Source organism: Quercus lobata, chromosome 8 (genome assembly GCF_001633185.2).
Source record: "Quercus lobata isolate SW786 chromosome 8, ValleyOak3.0 Primary Assembly, whole genome shotgun sequence".
Taxonomy (NCBI): Eukaryota; Viridiplantae; Streptophyta; class Magnoliopsida; order Fagales; family Fagaceae; genus Quercus; species Quercus lobata.
In genome coordinates, this window is record NC_044911.1 from 50541609 (window position 1) to 50556704 (window position 15096).

The 15096-nt window shown below is 39.4% G+C and overlaps 1 protein-coding gene across 1 annotated transcript; it reads left to right on the forward strand.

Annotated features, from left to right (window-relative positions):
* Positions 1 to 10920: 10920 nt before the first annotated feature.
* LOC115957025 lies at positions 10921 to 12117 on the forward strand. Its single transcript, XM_031075268.1, has one exon. The coding sequence runs from the start codon at positions 10921 to 10923 to the stop codon at positions 12115 to 12117; it is 1197 nt and encodes a 398-aa protein (XP_030931128.1).
* Positions 12118 to 15096: the final 2979 nt, after the last annotated feature.

A 15096-nucleotide genomic window follows, 5' to 3' on the forward strand; every position in this document is an offset into this window, starting at 1 on the left:
TGTTACTAATATAAACAAAAAGAGAGGGAGTGTTAATTTCTTTAAACCTCAAGGGAGGTAAGTGTTTTTTTTTTTTTTTTTTCCTTAGGTTTAACGTGGAGTGTCGTTTCTCAAAATCTTAAGGAAAGGTAGTGTAATAACTCCCTTTAATTTATATTGAACTAATTTTACAAAGTAAAAAAATATTTTTTTATTCTAAAATATAATAGATAAAAATATATATTATATTTAAAAATTATTTTCTCTTTTTTATTATGTATACAGATATGAAATTATATCAAAGTCACTACCACAACTTAATAGACCCAACTCTTATTTTATACTAGTATTTGAATAGTATGCATGATGTCGTGGTTGTTAAGTGGTAAGTGGTAACTAAGAAGTCGTGAAATTTGGTAACTCATGCAATCAACTAGTTTTTTTTTTTTTTTTTTTTGGAGGAAGTTGCAATCATTTAGTTTTTTTTTAAAAAAAAGAGTTTTAACTTATGGCATCAACCAAGATACCAGTTGGTTTTTGGTGTAGGTAGGGATTGAAATTTAGATCTCTTATTCAACCATAAAAAACTTTACCAATTGAGCTAATTGAAACCCATTAGTTAGTAACTTATGCATTGCACGAAAAAAGTTAATCAAAATATGATATTTTCACTTCCTAAAAAAAAATAAAAATGATATTCTCACTACTTATTTTATTTTTCTAATTATTATTTTTTTATATATACAAGATAGAATTCTACTCTAGTCTAATCTAAGTGTATATGTGTGTGAAGCTCCCTCCTGGAGACTTAAACCCCGGTCCTTTCCCCCCACACTTCACAAGTACTTATACTTGTGGAGTGACCATCGCACCAAGGGAATGCGGTGGTTTATTTTTCTAAAAAAATACAATTATAATAAATGTATGTTAATAACTAACATAATTATTAATCTTTATTTTTCTAATTATAAAGACTAATAATTATGTTAGTTATTAACATACATTTATTATAATTGTATTTTTTTAGAAACTATTATGATTTTATTATATATGAAACTTGCTATTTTACCATTTAAAGAAAATATTATGTGGCAATATTATAATGAATGGTGTAAATATAGAAGGTTTAATAGGAATTTAAACTCTTTTTTTTTTTTAATTTCTAAAATGAATATGTGTGTGTAAAGATAGTTTTTGCGCTTCTCAATGTTTTATAGTATATAAAAAATGAGTCAAAAGAAAATTATCTATAGTCACATAAATCCCTATTAAAAGTATGACTTATTTTTTAAAAAAATTGTTTTTACAAAATTTTCTAGAAAACAATTTTATATCACACCAAGCTAAATAAAAAAAGTCAAAAGATAATTTTCAACTCATTTTATAATTGTTACCAAACATAAAAAAAAATGATATAATTTTCTAGAAAATATTTTTTTTTTAAATGACCCATTTTTCAAAAAACCTTAACTTCAAACAAACGGAGTGTAAGTAAAAAATATAGAATTAAAAAAAAAATGTATTAGAATAATAATGTGGAAAAATATGAACCTTCAAAAGTTTATGTGATAATATTATAAGAAATTTTTTTTGAGATGAAATATTATAAGAAATTAACAAAAAGTCGATCACTTTTATTTTATATTGTACTAGTTTTGGAAAGTTGTAATCTTGTAGATTTATCACCAGAAAATTAATTTTCAAAACTAATCATGCAGAAAATTAATTTTCAAAAACTTTTATTTTATGTTGCGACAAAGTTTTCAAAGCGGTCTTTAAAAAGCTAATCATGCAGTTTAAGTATAATCTTCAAAAACATTGATTCGGTCACAAGAAGGGAAACTATGTTGCAGCAGCATATGCATGATACTGACAGATGGTGAAAGCAAAATCTTACCAAAGTGGTAGTCTGGTTGGTATAGACATCTTAGTGCTGTATGCCTGTATCTGCTGCATATAAAAAACTCTATCTTCCTTGGTGTCATCATGTTAGTTTCTCTAATCTTGGTAAAGCAAAGCACCACAAGCAAGAGACAACCCAAGGGAAAAAACTTAGTTGCTCCAGGAGCAATGCGTGGGGTCCACCCCTCATGTGAGAGGAGGGAGCATTGTTCTCGGAGCATGTAAGAATTACCTCCATTAATGTTATATTCAAAGTTAGTAGATAGAGTTTTGGCAGCATTCCCAAAGAATAAATGGGCCAAATGGCAAAATAGGGAAGAAAATTTGTTTTACTCCAAATTTTCATTGCTGTCCCTTGTCATGGTAACCAGGAATGGAATGAGTTACAAAGACCTGAAATCACTAATAAGAAGTTCATAACTCAACTAAAGAAAATGTTATAACAATTCGAAATTATTTTTTGAAATTTAGTATTCCGTAATTTCCAATAACTTATTTACTAAAGATGAGACAAAATTTTACTTTTTTGTTTATTGAACCAAACATTTGGACATGTTGCAGACCCTGAAATCACTAATAAGAAGTTCATAACTCAACTAAAGAAAATGTTATAACAACTCGAAATTATTTTTTGAAATTTAGTATTCCGTAATTTCCAATAACTTATTTACTAAAGATGAGACAAAATTTTACTTTTTTGTTTATTGAACCAAACATTTGGACATGTTGCAGACCCAAGAAAAAAAGAAAAAGAAAAAAAGATAATTTATGAGTCGCTAAAAGATTAGGGATCATTTTGACACAACACCAAAATATTAAGAACTAAAGAGACAAATTTGAAACATTAGGAATTAATTTGACACACAACTTAGAGGCTAAGGACCAAATTTGTAATTTACCCAGTTTTTGCTGTTGTTATTATGGTTGGTGTAATATTAGTCACATAAGATTCAATCAATTCGAACAGCAAAATGGTGGTGGCCTGGTGGGAAGATTGAACTCAAGGAAGTACATCTTATCAGAAATGGAGCAGTATAACTAACTCCCAATCATAGTACATGAATAAGTGTACACAGATGGATACATGTTAAACTGTAACCACCAGCAGCTAGAAATGAATCCGAATTTATAGAAATAAATCACTAATTATGGTTTCTTTACAAAGTATGCACCAGCAGCGTCACTTCTACAATAAATATCAACTTCTGCAGTGAAAACATGGGGATTTTTTTTCTCCTCTGATGTTATAATCCATGTAATAAAATGCCAATTCACTTTGCAAAATATTGGCAATGATTTCCACAATAAAATAGTAGTGATAACTTACAGGATGTGCAAGAAATATCATAGATCTAGCCATCTAGGAGTTCCATGAGAAATGCGTAAAGCAGTCTTTCAAAAAATGCTGAAAATAATTCCATGTCAGCAGAATCCTAACCCTTGTGGAAAAACTTTTAGTTAATAAGTGATAACATGCTTATCTTAAATTTGAAGGAAGCTCAAAGCAGCATGTTGAAGCATTGAGTTCCCAAGTGGTGGCAGGTATAAACTCTAAAAGCAAATTTAGACGCACTGTGTAATGCAGCCTTTAAAAAAATAACACAGCAGTCATGCTTAAATCATTAATACCTACCATCACAATACCTGAATAATATACCATAAATACAACAGAACTTTTGAATCACAAGAAAAACCTAGTATATATCATAAAGTCCTTCCAAACCTTAGTAAGGCATATTTAGTAACTCTCTTAAATATATATGGTTTGCAAAAAAGGATATTGTTATGTCCACAATATTACCACAATGATTTCACAACAAATCTTAGATGACAAATTATGACAAATTCTAATTTGGCCCACTAGTGAAATTACTTTTTCTACCATCAGAAACAACTTGTTCCTAAAATTTGTTATGAAAACATTATTTTTAGTTTTTAAAATCGTTAGAAAAAGACAAAAAGCCAAACCCCACAAATATATACTCCTCCATGTTCCATCCACACAAAATAAAAATAAAAATATTTATATATAGTAATTTTCCAAAATTATTTTTCTAATTTTAGATATTAAAATAATATTAACTGATATATTTTTAAAATTTTGATTGTGATCAAATATAAATTACTTATATTAGTAATGAATTGCTAAAATTTTAAGAATTTTATGGTGGAATTACACTTTAAACTCATTTCTTAAATTAAACTCAAATAAAACATGTGGGGCCCAATAAATTGTGGCCTTGGCCCATTTATTCATTGGGGCCCAAGGCCCGAGCCGAGGAAAGTTATCGCCCAGGTTCGGTAATACAAGTACAAAATAATCTTAGAACACAGCCGAGGACGATTCAGTCATCGGCATGTCCGAGGTCTCACTGAAAGGAAGAGCAAAAACGGTATAGGAGCAGCTTGGAAAAAATCTAAAATATCTAGGTCAATAGAGAAAGATACGCTAGTAAGTATAAACGACCAGGGAAAGCTGCCCTTACTGCCATTCAATACTCTGCACCTGACAGAGCCATACTCTCCAGCTTTTACAACCACCCCCAACCACTTTGGATATGGGTTGATGGGACAAGTATCAGTCTTGGAAAAATCGATCCTACACGTGGACGAAGGATAAAGAACACATGAGAGTATAAAAGGAAGAGTAAGCAATCCAGAGAAGGGGCTGGAAAAAATGGCCAAAAACCAGAGCCTCCCAGCCCGTCTCCAGGAGAAAGGCTCCTAGGGCGAACACGATTTTAATTACGTATACCCGCCACGAAAAACCCACTGTCTTGTGACCAATGCCTAGCCTTTCAAACCCACGCTCTATAAATGATATTGTTTGGGCCTTTTTACGTGCGAACCCAACAATATTACGGGTCGTTACAAATCGTGTCCTCACAATTGGCGCCGTCTGTGGGAAAGGCATGTGTGTTGGCATAGGCGGTAGGTCGAGACAGTTCCCTTGTCATTTCTAACAGCCGGTTGTAGTGTTCTAGTGTAAAATTCTACTAGGAGCTATGTTTCTTTACTAGGGGCTATGCTTCATAGTGTCAGCCGCACGGATGGTTCTAGGGGCTTGGTCGAGGAGCTAATTCCCCTAAAACCAAGGTCTCATGCCATAGTCGAGGGGTTAATTCCCCCAACTACTTACAAAAATCAAGTTTTGGACAGAACCAAGGTATTGCATGGTCCTCAGACTCAAACCTATGGGGAAACCAACTACTTAGAAGAAAAAACTGAGTTTTGGACAGAACCAAGGTATTGCATGGTACTCAAACTCAAACCTATGGGGAAACCAACTACTTAGAAGAAAAAACTGAGTTTTGGACAGAACCAAGGTATTACATGGTCCTCGAATTCAAACCTATGGGGAAACCAACTACTTAGAAGAAAAAACTGAGTTTTGGACAGAACCAAGGTATTGCATGGTCCTTGGACTCAAACCTATGGGGAAACCAACTACTTAAAAAAAAAAAAAAAACTGAGTTTTGGACAGAACCAAGGTATTGCATGGTCCTCGGACTCAAACCTATGGGGAAACCAACTACTTAAGAAGAATTCTAAGCCGCTCAGTCCTCGGACCAAATACCAGAAAAGGTCAAGGCTATGAAGGTTATTAGGAAGATGGCGAAACGCCTTTTTACTCAGCGACCAACAGGGGGGTACATTTTGGGTTATACGTCCTCGGAAGATTACTTCCTACATGGCATCAAGCATTCAGCCATCACCTCGTTCAAATTTAGGGTATACAACCCACTTTCAGGTCAGTCTTATTATACACGATAGCTCCAATAAATTCATAGTAGTATCTTTTATCTTGGTAAGGGATTTTGGCCCTAAGTATCGCTTTCTCAGGTCGGCATTATTGTGCCAAACAATATTATTAAGTTCATTATGAACACCTTTTTCTCAGTAAAGGTTTTTGCCCTAGGTGCCATTTATTCAAGTCAGCATTATTGTGCCAGATAATTCCAATAAGCACAGAGCAAGATCTTTTTATTAACTGAGGTTTCGGCCCCAAGCATCGTTCATAGTATAAAAAATAAAAAGAAAGAAGTTACAGGATAGTATGTCTATTCACGGCATAACTATTTCAAAAGAAGAGATAGAATATACGAAATCAAGAAATGACGACCTTTATTAATGTAAAGAGGTGTTACAGTGTACAATGAAGGGCTTAAACAAAGAGTATATAGAAAATGAGTTACAAAAACAATAAAAAAAAAAAAAAAAACAAACAGAAATCTTTTTAAACTCTGCTCCCAAGTCTTTCCAAGCTCTGCCCCAGTGGCACCCATATTGAGAGGAGGACCTTCCTTAGGAGGAGAGGAGAAGAAGAGGAAGAAGGAAAAGCACTAGGATGGATCTGGTGGTGGAAAGAAGAAGAAAGAGAGGCAAAAGGAGGCACCAGTGAAGGAAGAGAGGAAGAAGCAGGGATATTTTGTCCCTGCGTCAGTCCTAACTCCTAACACGCTGGTGCCATGTTAGCTATGCTCATAAGAGAGCGGCTGGTACTGATAATGGGTAATCCCAACTCAGCCGCACCAAAAGTTTGACGCGACGAGCCCCTGCTTCGGATTTTGACTGAAAGGAGGATAAGAAGTATCTTGAGTCTCTCCCATCCCTGCCCTGACCGAGCCATTTTGAGTTTCGCAAGAACGTAGCATTTTTGGGAAGGGTGTAGTCTCTTCATTCCCACTCCTATCTTGGACTTATCATGATTCAAGGTGTAAGCAAGCGGATAAGGGAAACTCTGGGGGAGGCTAAGGATTTTCAGACTTCAAAAGGATTGAAAGGGCTCTGTGTAAGAGAGGTAACCTCTCGCTTTCCTTCTTATATGAAGGGCAAAACGGGAGGCATTTAATCTATCCATATTTCCGAGAAAATCGGTAAACAAGAATATACCCATTCCACTTCCCCACACCATCAATAACCGTCGAATTTAAATGATCTCGTAAAGGGAAATCATTAAAGGCGCGTTTCGGGTAATGAAGCGGCAAGAACGCATCATGAATGAATTCAAAAGAATGTCTAGTAGTTCGGTATGTTTCCTGGATAGATGAAGAGACATCCACATTGATAAAGGGCAGATCTAAACAGACCGCAATAAAGGCTTGGCATTACCAAAACTCTCCTCTCCAACCAAGAGGTCGGACAGCAGGATTTTGAGGGGCTATTGTGGGGCCCAATAAATTGTGACCTTGGCCCATTTATTCATTGAAACCCAAGGCCCGAGCCGAGGAAGGTTATCGCCCAGGCTCGGTAATACAAGTACAAAATAGTCTTAGAACACAGCCGAGGACGATTCAGTCCTCGGCATGTCCGAGGTCTCATTGAAAGGAAGGGCAAAAACGGTATAGGAGCAGTTTGGAAAAAATTTAAAATATCTAGGTCAATAGAGAAAGATACGCTAGAAAGTATAAACGACCAGGGAAAGCTGCCCTTACTGCCATTCAATACTCTGCACCTGACAGAGCCATACTCTCCAGCTTTTACAACCACCCCCAACCACTCTGGATATGGGCTGATGGGACAAGTATCAGTCTTGGAAAAGTCGATCCTACACGTGGATGAAGGATAAAGAACACATGAGAGTATAAAAGGAAGAGTAAGCAATCTAGAGAAGGAGCTGGAAAAAATGGCCAAAAACCAGAGCCTCCCAACCCGCCTCCAGGAGAAAGGCTCCTAGCGCGAACACGATTTTAATTACGTATACCCGCCACGAAAAACCCACTGTCTTGTGACCAATACCTAGCCTTTCAAACCCACGCTCTATAAATGATATTGTTTGGGCCTTTTTACGTGCGAATCCAACAATATTACGGGTCGTTACAAATCGTGTCCTCACAAAACATATGACATTATAATTGACTTTTCAAATATGATATGTGATAAATTAAGAAAGTTAATTAATTTAGGGGTAACTACACTCTTGTTTGGAGAAATGACTCTTCATCCCAAACTCGAAAGGAAAAAACATTCCCCCCTTGACATTCAATTGACCAAATTTTGTTAAATGAATATTAAAAATGTTTGTGTATTAACTTGCCCTTTGCTTATGGGTAGGTTTCAAAAATTATCCTCTATTTTAGAATTAAGATTCATTGTTTTAAATTTTTAATTAAAGTGTATTTTAAAATATTAAGTATGAATTTTGCTTTTTTTTTTTTTTTTTTAACGAGTTGTGGAGAGATTTGTTATTGTAAATGTTTTGGTACTTGATAAATTTTACATTTTTATTCTAAATTTATTAGTCATTTTTTTACTAACCATGGCTAAAATTTTGTAAAGAAATTTGTATAGAAATTTAAAAATATTTTGTTACTAATATAAACAGAAAGGGTGGAATGTTAATTTCTTCAAACCTCAAGGGAGGCGTGTTTTTTTTTTTTTTTTTTTTTTTTCCAAGTTTAAAGTGGAGTGTCATTTACCAAAACCTCAATGAAAGGGAGTGAAATTACCCCCTTTAATTTATATTAAACTAACTTTACAAAGTAAAAAATATTTTTTTATCCTAAAATATAATAGAAAAAAATATATATTATATTTAAAATTTATTTTCTCTTTTTTATTATGTATATAAATATGAAATTATATCAAAGTTGCTACCACAACCACAACTTAATGGACCCAACTCTTAGGGTCCGTTTGGTCAAAGGAGTGGAAAAGTGAGAAGATAGAAAATAGTGGGAGAGTGGAAAAGTGAGGGGATAGAAAAGATTTTAATTTCCTACTTTTTGTTTGGTTGAGAGTGGAAAAGTGAAGTGATGGAAAAAATGTGTTTATATAAATTTACTCATATACCATTGTTAAAAAATGATGTCCTATTAAAAAAAAAAAAAGTGACAAAAAAGAAGAAGCAATCATTCAAATTTATTAGGAAATAAAAATCATATCTAGAAAAAAAATCACTTCTAAAGAAAAAACAAAAAATCATAAAAGAAAGCAAAAGAAAGAATATATATATATATATATATATATATATATAAAAACAATTCGACAAAGCTTGCCAAAAAAAAAGAAAAAGGATTGGACAAGCCCATGTGCAAGTGCACATGGGAATTTTTGTCGTTTATTTATCAAATTCCTTCCTCTTAGTTTTTTCTCCATTTTGGTGGACTCAAAGAGAAAACACTTGGGCCCTACCAATTTTTTTCCCTCCCCTCCCTCCAACCAAACACTCACCAAAAAAGTTTTTCTTCCCACTTTCGCTCCAAAATTTTCCATCCACCCCATTTTACCTCCAAACAAACACACCCTTATTTTATACTAGTATTTGAATTGTATGCATGATGTTGTGGTTGTTAAGTGGTAACTAAGAAGTCGTGAAATTTGGTAACTCATGCATTGCATGAAAGTTCATCAAAATATGATATTGTCACTTCCAAAAAAAAAAAAAAAAAGATATTCTCACTACTTATTTTATTTTTCTAATTATAAAGATTAATAATTATGTTAATTATTAACCTGCATTTATTATAATTGTATTAAAAAAAAAAACTATTATAATTGTATTTGTGGGGGTAAAGTTCATCAGTCAACAACGGGCCTTGGTGCCCATGCGGAGCCCAGCCATAACAGGAAGTGAGGACATGGCCAGAGGGCTTCCAGCCCAACCCTGTTGGGCCGGGCCGGGCGTGTTTAAGAGGCGTCCGAGGAGGATTGTCTCCTCGAACGCGCCAAACAGGAGTCCAATTCACACTCTTAACATGGTGAAAGGTCATCCAAAATCAAAGGAAAATGCTAGACGTTCAGGGGGCAACCACAACTGCCGCATTAAATGCAAGGGAGCTACTTTTCCAGCCGCATTAATGTGGAGAGGACAGGAGAACAGTATTATCTTGGCCAGTGCAACTCACAGAAAAGGGAGGAGGGTGTCCTATGAGACAGGCACTCAAGTAGAGGCCCAGATGATCAACAAGTGTAGGGTCATTATCATTCGAAGGACGCTATATAAGAGAAGAAAACCCCCATGATCAGGGGATCGGAAGCTGGAGAGCAAAAAGTAAGGAAAGGAAGAGAGAGAAAGAAAGGAACTCTGTAAACAAAACTTTGGGTACAGCCCTAAGAACTGTTATCCCAGGAAACTTAATGAAGTATTCCCACGTTCAAATGGTTGCATGGCTTACTAACAATTACGTTTACTCTGTCAAGACCTAGTTCTACGTCCCACTCTCTACAAATTCATTGTTGAGGGTCTTTTGGGCCAGAATCGCTCGCTCGCTGGGCTTGGGCCCCAAAATCTGTCCCTTACAATTGGCGCCGTCTGTGGGAAGAATTTGTGTCTCGACAAGTGAACAGTAAGAAATGGAAGGATCAAGCCCGCGCCAAACCAGACATGTAGATTCTCAATGGCAGGACAATTTTTTAAATGTCAAACGAGGGAACGATCAAGACAACCAACGAGAGGGAAGCGTGAACACCTCTTACACGAGTAAAAGCCGTTCAAAGGGGAAGGATCATGCATCCCATGAGCAAAATGATCGAAAGGCTTTACGAAAAGAGATTGATGATTTGAAGAAAAAGCTACGCCGAGCACAGCAGAAACGTCCTTCACCCGGCTCGGGCTCTAGTAGTGACGAGGATAACGAATATCGGGGAAGATCAAGAACCCTTCCGAGCGAGACCTTTTCCTATGAGGAAGAGAGGCCTCGTAAACGCAGCCGCAAAAGCCCATCTTACCAAGGCCTGGCCAACGATGCCATGAGTAAGGCCCTGGATCGCATCTCCCAGTCGCCGTTTACACGTAGAATAGAGAGGGCAGTGCTTCCTCGGCGGTTCCATCAACCAACGTTTGTCATATACAATGGTCGGACCGACCCAGTGGAGCATGTGAGCCAATTCAATCAAAGGATGGCCGTCCACACCAGGGATGAGGCGTTAATGTGTAGGATATTCCCATCTAGCTTGGGACCCATGGCGATGAGATGGTTCGATTCCCTCCAGCCGAATTCCATAGATTCCTTTAAACAGCTAACGCAGGCTTTTGGTTCCCGTTTCATCACCAGCACTAGAGTCCCTCGGCCCCTCAATTCCCTCCTATCCTTGTCCATGCGGGAAGGAGAGACGCTGAAAGCCTACTTGGATAGATACTGGGAAATGTATAACGAGATCGAAGGGAAATATGATGACGTCGCCATCAATACGTTCAAAAGGGGCTTGCCGACAGAACATGGCTTAAGAAAGTCCCTCACTGGAAAGTCAGTCACCGGCGTGCGCCAACTCATGGACAGAATCGACAAGTACAAAAGGGTTGAGGAGGATCAGCAGATGGGAAAAGGTAAAGCGAAGGTCGTCCCTCAGGAGAGGAGGGACTTCAGGTCGGAACGATTTAACAATAGTAACAGACCGAGAAGGGACTATATAGAGCAGTCCGGATCTACTGGGGCTCAGGCAGTCCATGCTGTGTTCCGAGAACCTCTTCACAAGATCCTAGAGAAGGTGAAGTATGAGCCTTTCTTCCAGTGGCCGAACAAGATGGCTGGCGACCCTTTGAAGCGTAATCAGAACCTGTATTGCGCATACCATCAGGAGCCAGGTCACACTACTGATGATTGCAGGAACCTGAAGAACTATTTAGACCGGCTCGTCCGAGAAGGGAAGCTGAGACATCTGCTGCATCGCTCTGAAGGATGGCAAGAACCATCATACAATGAAACCAGACAAAGTACGTTGAGGCCACCCATTGGCACAATTAATGTCATTCTCGCCGCACTTGGAAGGACAGGCTCTGTCCCCTTCAGGGTAATGTCAGTGAGCAGTTTCCCGACTAAGCCAGATGACAGGGAATCCAAGAGGGCTAGAATGAGCGCCACGCCCTTAATCGGGTTCACGGAGGAAGACAAACAAGGAACTATCCAACCCCACGATGATGCCTTAGTCATTACGCTCAGAATAGGAGGTTATGACGTGAAAAGGGTGTTAGTTAATCAAGGCAGCGCAATGGAGATAATGTACCCTGATTTGTATAAGGGACTGAACTTGAAGCAGGAAGACCTGTCGCCATACGATTCCCCCCTGGTTAGTTTTGAAGGAAAGGTTGTCATCCCGAGAGGCATGATTAGGTTGCCTGTACAAACAGACTCAGATGTGGTAGAAGTGAACTTCATTGTCGTAGATGCATACTCCCCTTACACAGCCATCGTGGCCCGGCCATGGCTTCATGCACTAGGGGCTGTGTCGTCAACCTTGCACCAAAAGGTGAAATATCCGTCAGGAGGTCAGATCAAAGAGATAATAGGGAACTAGAGAGTAGCTAGGCAATGCATGGTGTCAGCAATCTTGCGACAGCAAAATTGCATAACTTCCACTTCGGCCGAGAACGGCTTATAGCAATTAATGACTGCGGTCCCAACTGCGGGCAGTGTAGGACCAGCCATGGAGGTGAACTGTGAGGAGTTGGAGAAAGTACTTGTCGGATCTGACCCTGAGAGGTTTTTTCAAATTGGTTCGGAATTGCCACCCCAAGAGAAGTCAGCACTGACTGCTTTCCTCCGACAGAATATAGACGTGTTTGCTTGTGACCCCTATGAGGCCCCCGGGGTCGACCCAGATTTCATCTGCCACCGCCTTAATGTGAACCCGGCCATAACACCTAAGAGGCAAGCTCCTCGACGACCGTCGAAAGAACATACCGACGCCATGATAGAAGAGGTCACAAGATTAAAGAAAGCAGGGGCTATCAAAGAGGTTTTCTATCCCGAGTGGTTAGCCAACACGGTAGTGGTGAGGAAGAAGAACGGGAAATGGCGGGTTTACGTAGACTTCATTGACCTAAACAAGGAGTGCCCAAAGAATCCCTTTCCTATGCCCCGGATAGACCGGTCGGTAGATTCGACTGTCGAACATCCTAGAATGAGTTTTCTAGACGCTTTTCAGGACTACCACCAGATACCCTTGGCCACCGAAGACCAGGAAAAGACTGCTTTTGTCACCCCAGTTGGGAATTATCATTATAAAGTGATGCCCTTCGGCCTAAAAATGCCAGGTCAACCTATCAAAGGATGATAACCAAGATGTTTGAGTAGCAGATGGGTAAAAACATTGAAGTGTACATAGACGACATGGTGGTTAAAAGTAAGTTGGCTCCCAACCATATTGATGATCTTGGCAACGTTTTTCAGATATTAAGAAAGTATAAGCTACGGTTGAACGCAACCAAATGTTCATTTGGAGTGGGATCTGGAAAATTCTTGGGCTATATGGTGACTCACAGAGGCATTGAGGCTAACCCCGACCAAATAAGAGCCATCCATAACTTGCAGCCTCCTCGGAACCCTAAAAAAGTCTAGAAGCTTACTGGTATGATAGCAGCTTTAAACCGTTTCATCTCGCGCTCAGCAGATAGATGCAAGCCATTTTTTCTCCTATTACACAAGTGGAAAGGATTTGAGTGGGATGAGGAATGCGCTATGGCTTTCCAACAGCTAAAGGAATACCTCGCCCATCCGCCGATTATGTCCAGTCCTGAGGCCGACGAGGTTTTGTTTGCCTACATAGCAGTGGCCCCACATGCAGTAAGCTTGGTGCTAATCCGAGAAGACAACGGCACACAGCGACCAGTCTATTACGTTAGGAAATCACTGCAGGAGGCAGAAACCCGTTACCTTCCCCTCGAAAAGGCTATCTTGGCCATCGTACAGGCCACAAGAAAGTTGGCCCACTACTTTCAAGCACACACTGTTGTGGTGTTAACTCAACTCCCCTTAAAGTCCATCCTGGGCAGCGCCGATTACACAAGTAGAATTGTAAAATGGGGAACTATTTTGGGCGCCTTTGACATTAGATACATGCCTCGCACCGCTGTAAAGGGCCAGGTCCTCGTCGACCTAGTGGCAGAATTTGCAGAGCTTGCACCAGAAGGAAAGGAAGTGTCGGTCTTACTGGGGGCTGGCGAGCGGGTGAGCAGCACAGTTTCCCCGCGTGGACTCACTTGGTGGAAAGCATACATTGATGGCGAATCGAACCAAAAGGGCTCAGGGTTAGGACTTGTTCTGCACTCACCTGAAGGGATAACCATAGAGAAGTCATTGAGACTTGGTTTTTCAGCCACAAATAATGAAGCCGAATATGAGGCGCTATTGGAGGGAATGGGAATGATCCGGAAAATGGGGGGGAATTCCGTAGACATGTTCTCGGATTCAAGACTTATTGTGGGGCAGGTAAATGGAGACATGGAGGAAAAGGACGAAAGAATGCAAGAGTATCTAGTTCGGGTTAAGCATCTGCAGAACCAATTTCATCACTTCCGCTTGACGCACGTACCTAGAAGTGGGAACATTCATGTTGATTCTCTCGCGACGTTGGCTACCTCCTCGGCTCAACCCCTACCTCGAGTCATTCTGGTAGAAGAGGTCCTCCGTCCACCAACAGAAAAGGCCAATGGGATTGGAATACATAACATCAGGGCAGGACCGAGCTGGATGGACCCTATCGTTCTGTACTTAAAGCATGACACCTTGCCAGACGATAAGGTTGAGGCTGGCAAAATCAGGAGAAGAGCTACTCGATTCTGGTTATCGGAGGACTCCAAGCTTTACAGACGCTCGTTCTCAGGGCCATATTTGCTATGTGTGCACCTAGAGGCTACAGAATTCATCCTGGAAGAGTTACACGAAGGAATTTGCGGAAGTCACACAGGGGGTAGGTCTTTGTCTCACAGAGCCTTAACGCTGGGTTATTGGTGGCCGAGCATGCATAAGGAAGCCCTGGAGTATGTGAAGAAGTGCGACCAATGCCAGAGATTCGCTCCGAGCATACACCAGCCTGGTGGAGAGCTAAATCCATTGTCCAGTCCCTGGCCATTTGCGCAATGGGGCCTAGATATACTTGGTCCGTTTCCCAAAGCAACAGGGAACAGAAAATTTCTTCTCGTCGGCACCGACTACTTCACCAAATGGGTGGAGGCTGAGGTGCTGGCAAACATTAGGGACTTCGATGTCAAGAAGTTTCTCTGGAAAAATATAGTCACCAGGTTTGGCACCCCGCACACCCTGGTGTCGGACAACAAGCTCCAGTTTGACAGCAAAGCCTTCAGAAGGTACTGCAGTGAGCTGGGAATTGTTAACCGGTACTCCATGCCAGCTTACCCCCAGAGTAATGGACAAGTAGAAGCCGTCAACAAGACCATAATGAACGGACTGAAAAAGAGACTAGATGACGCAAAGGGAAGATGGGTAGAGGAGTTAACCCATGTCTTGTGGACATACCGCACCACGCCTCGTAGGT

What these genes read in the sequence shown, in the direction of transcription:
- LOC115957025 (XM_031075268.1), top strand. Translation starts at nt 10,921, where the DNA reads ATGCGGGAAGGAGAGACGCTGAAAGCCTACTTGGATAGATACTGGGAA.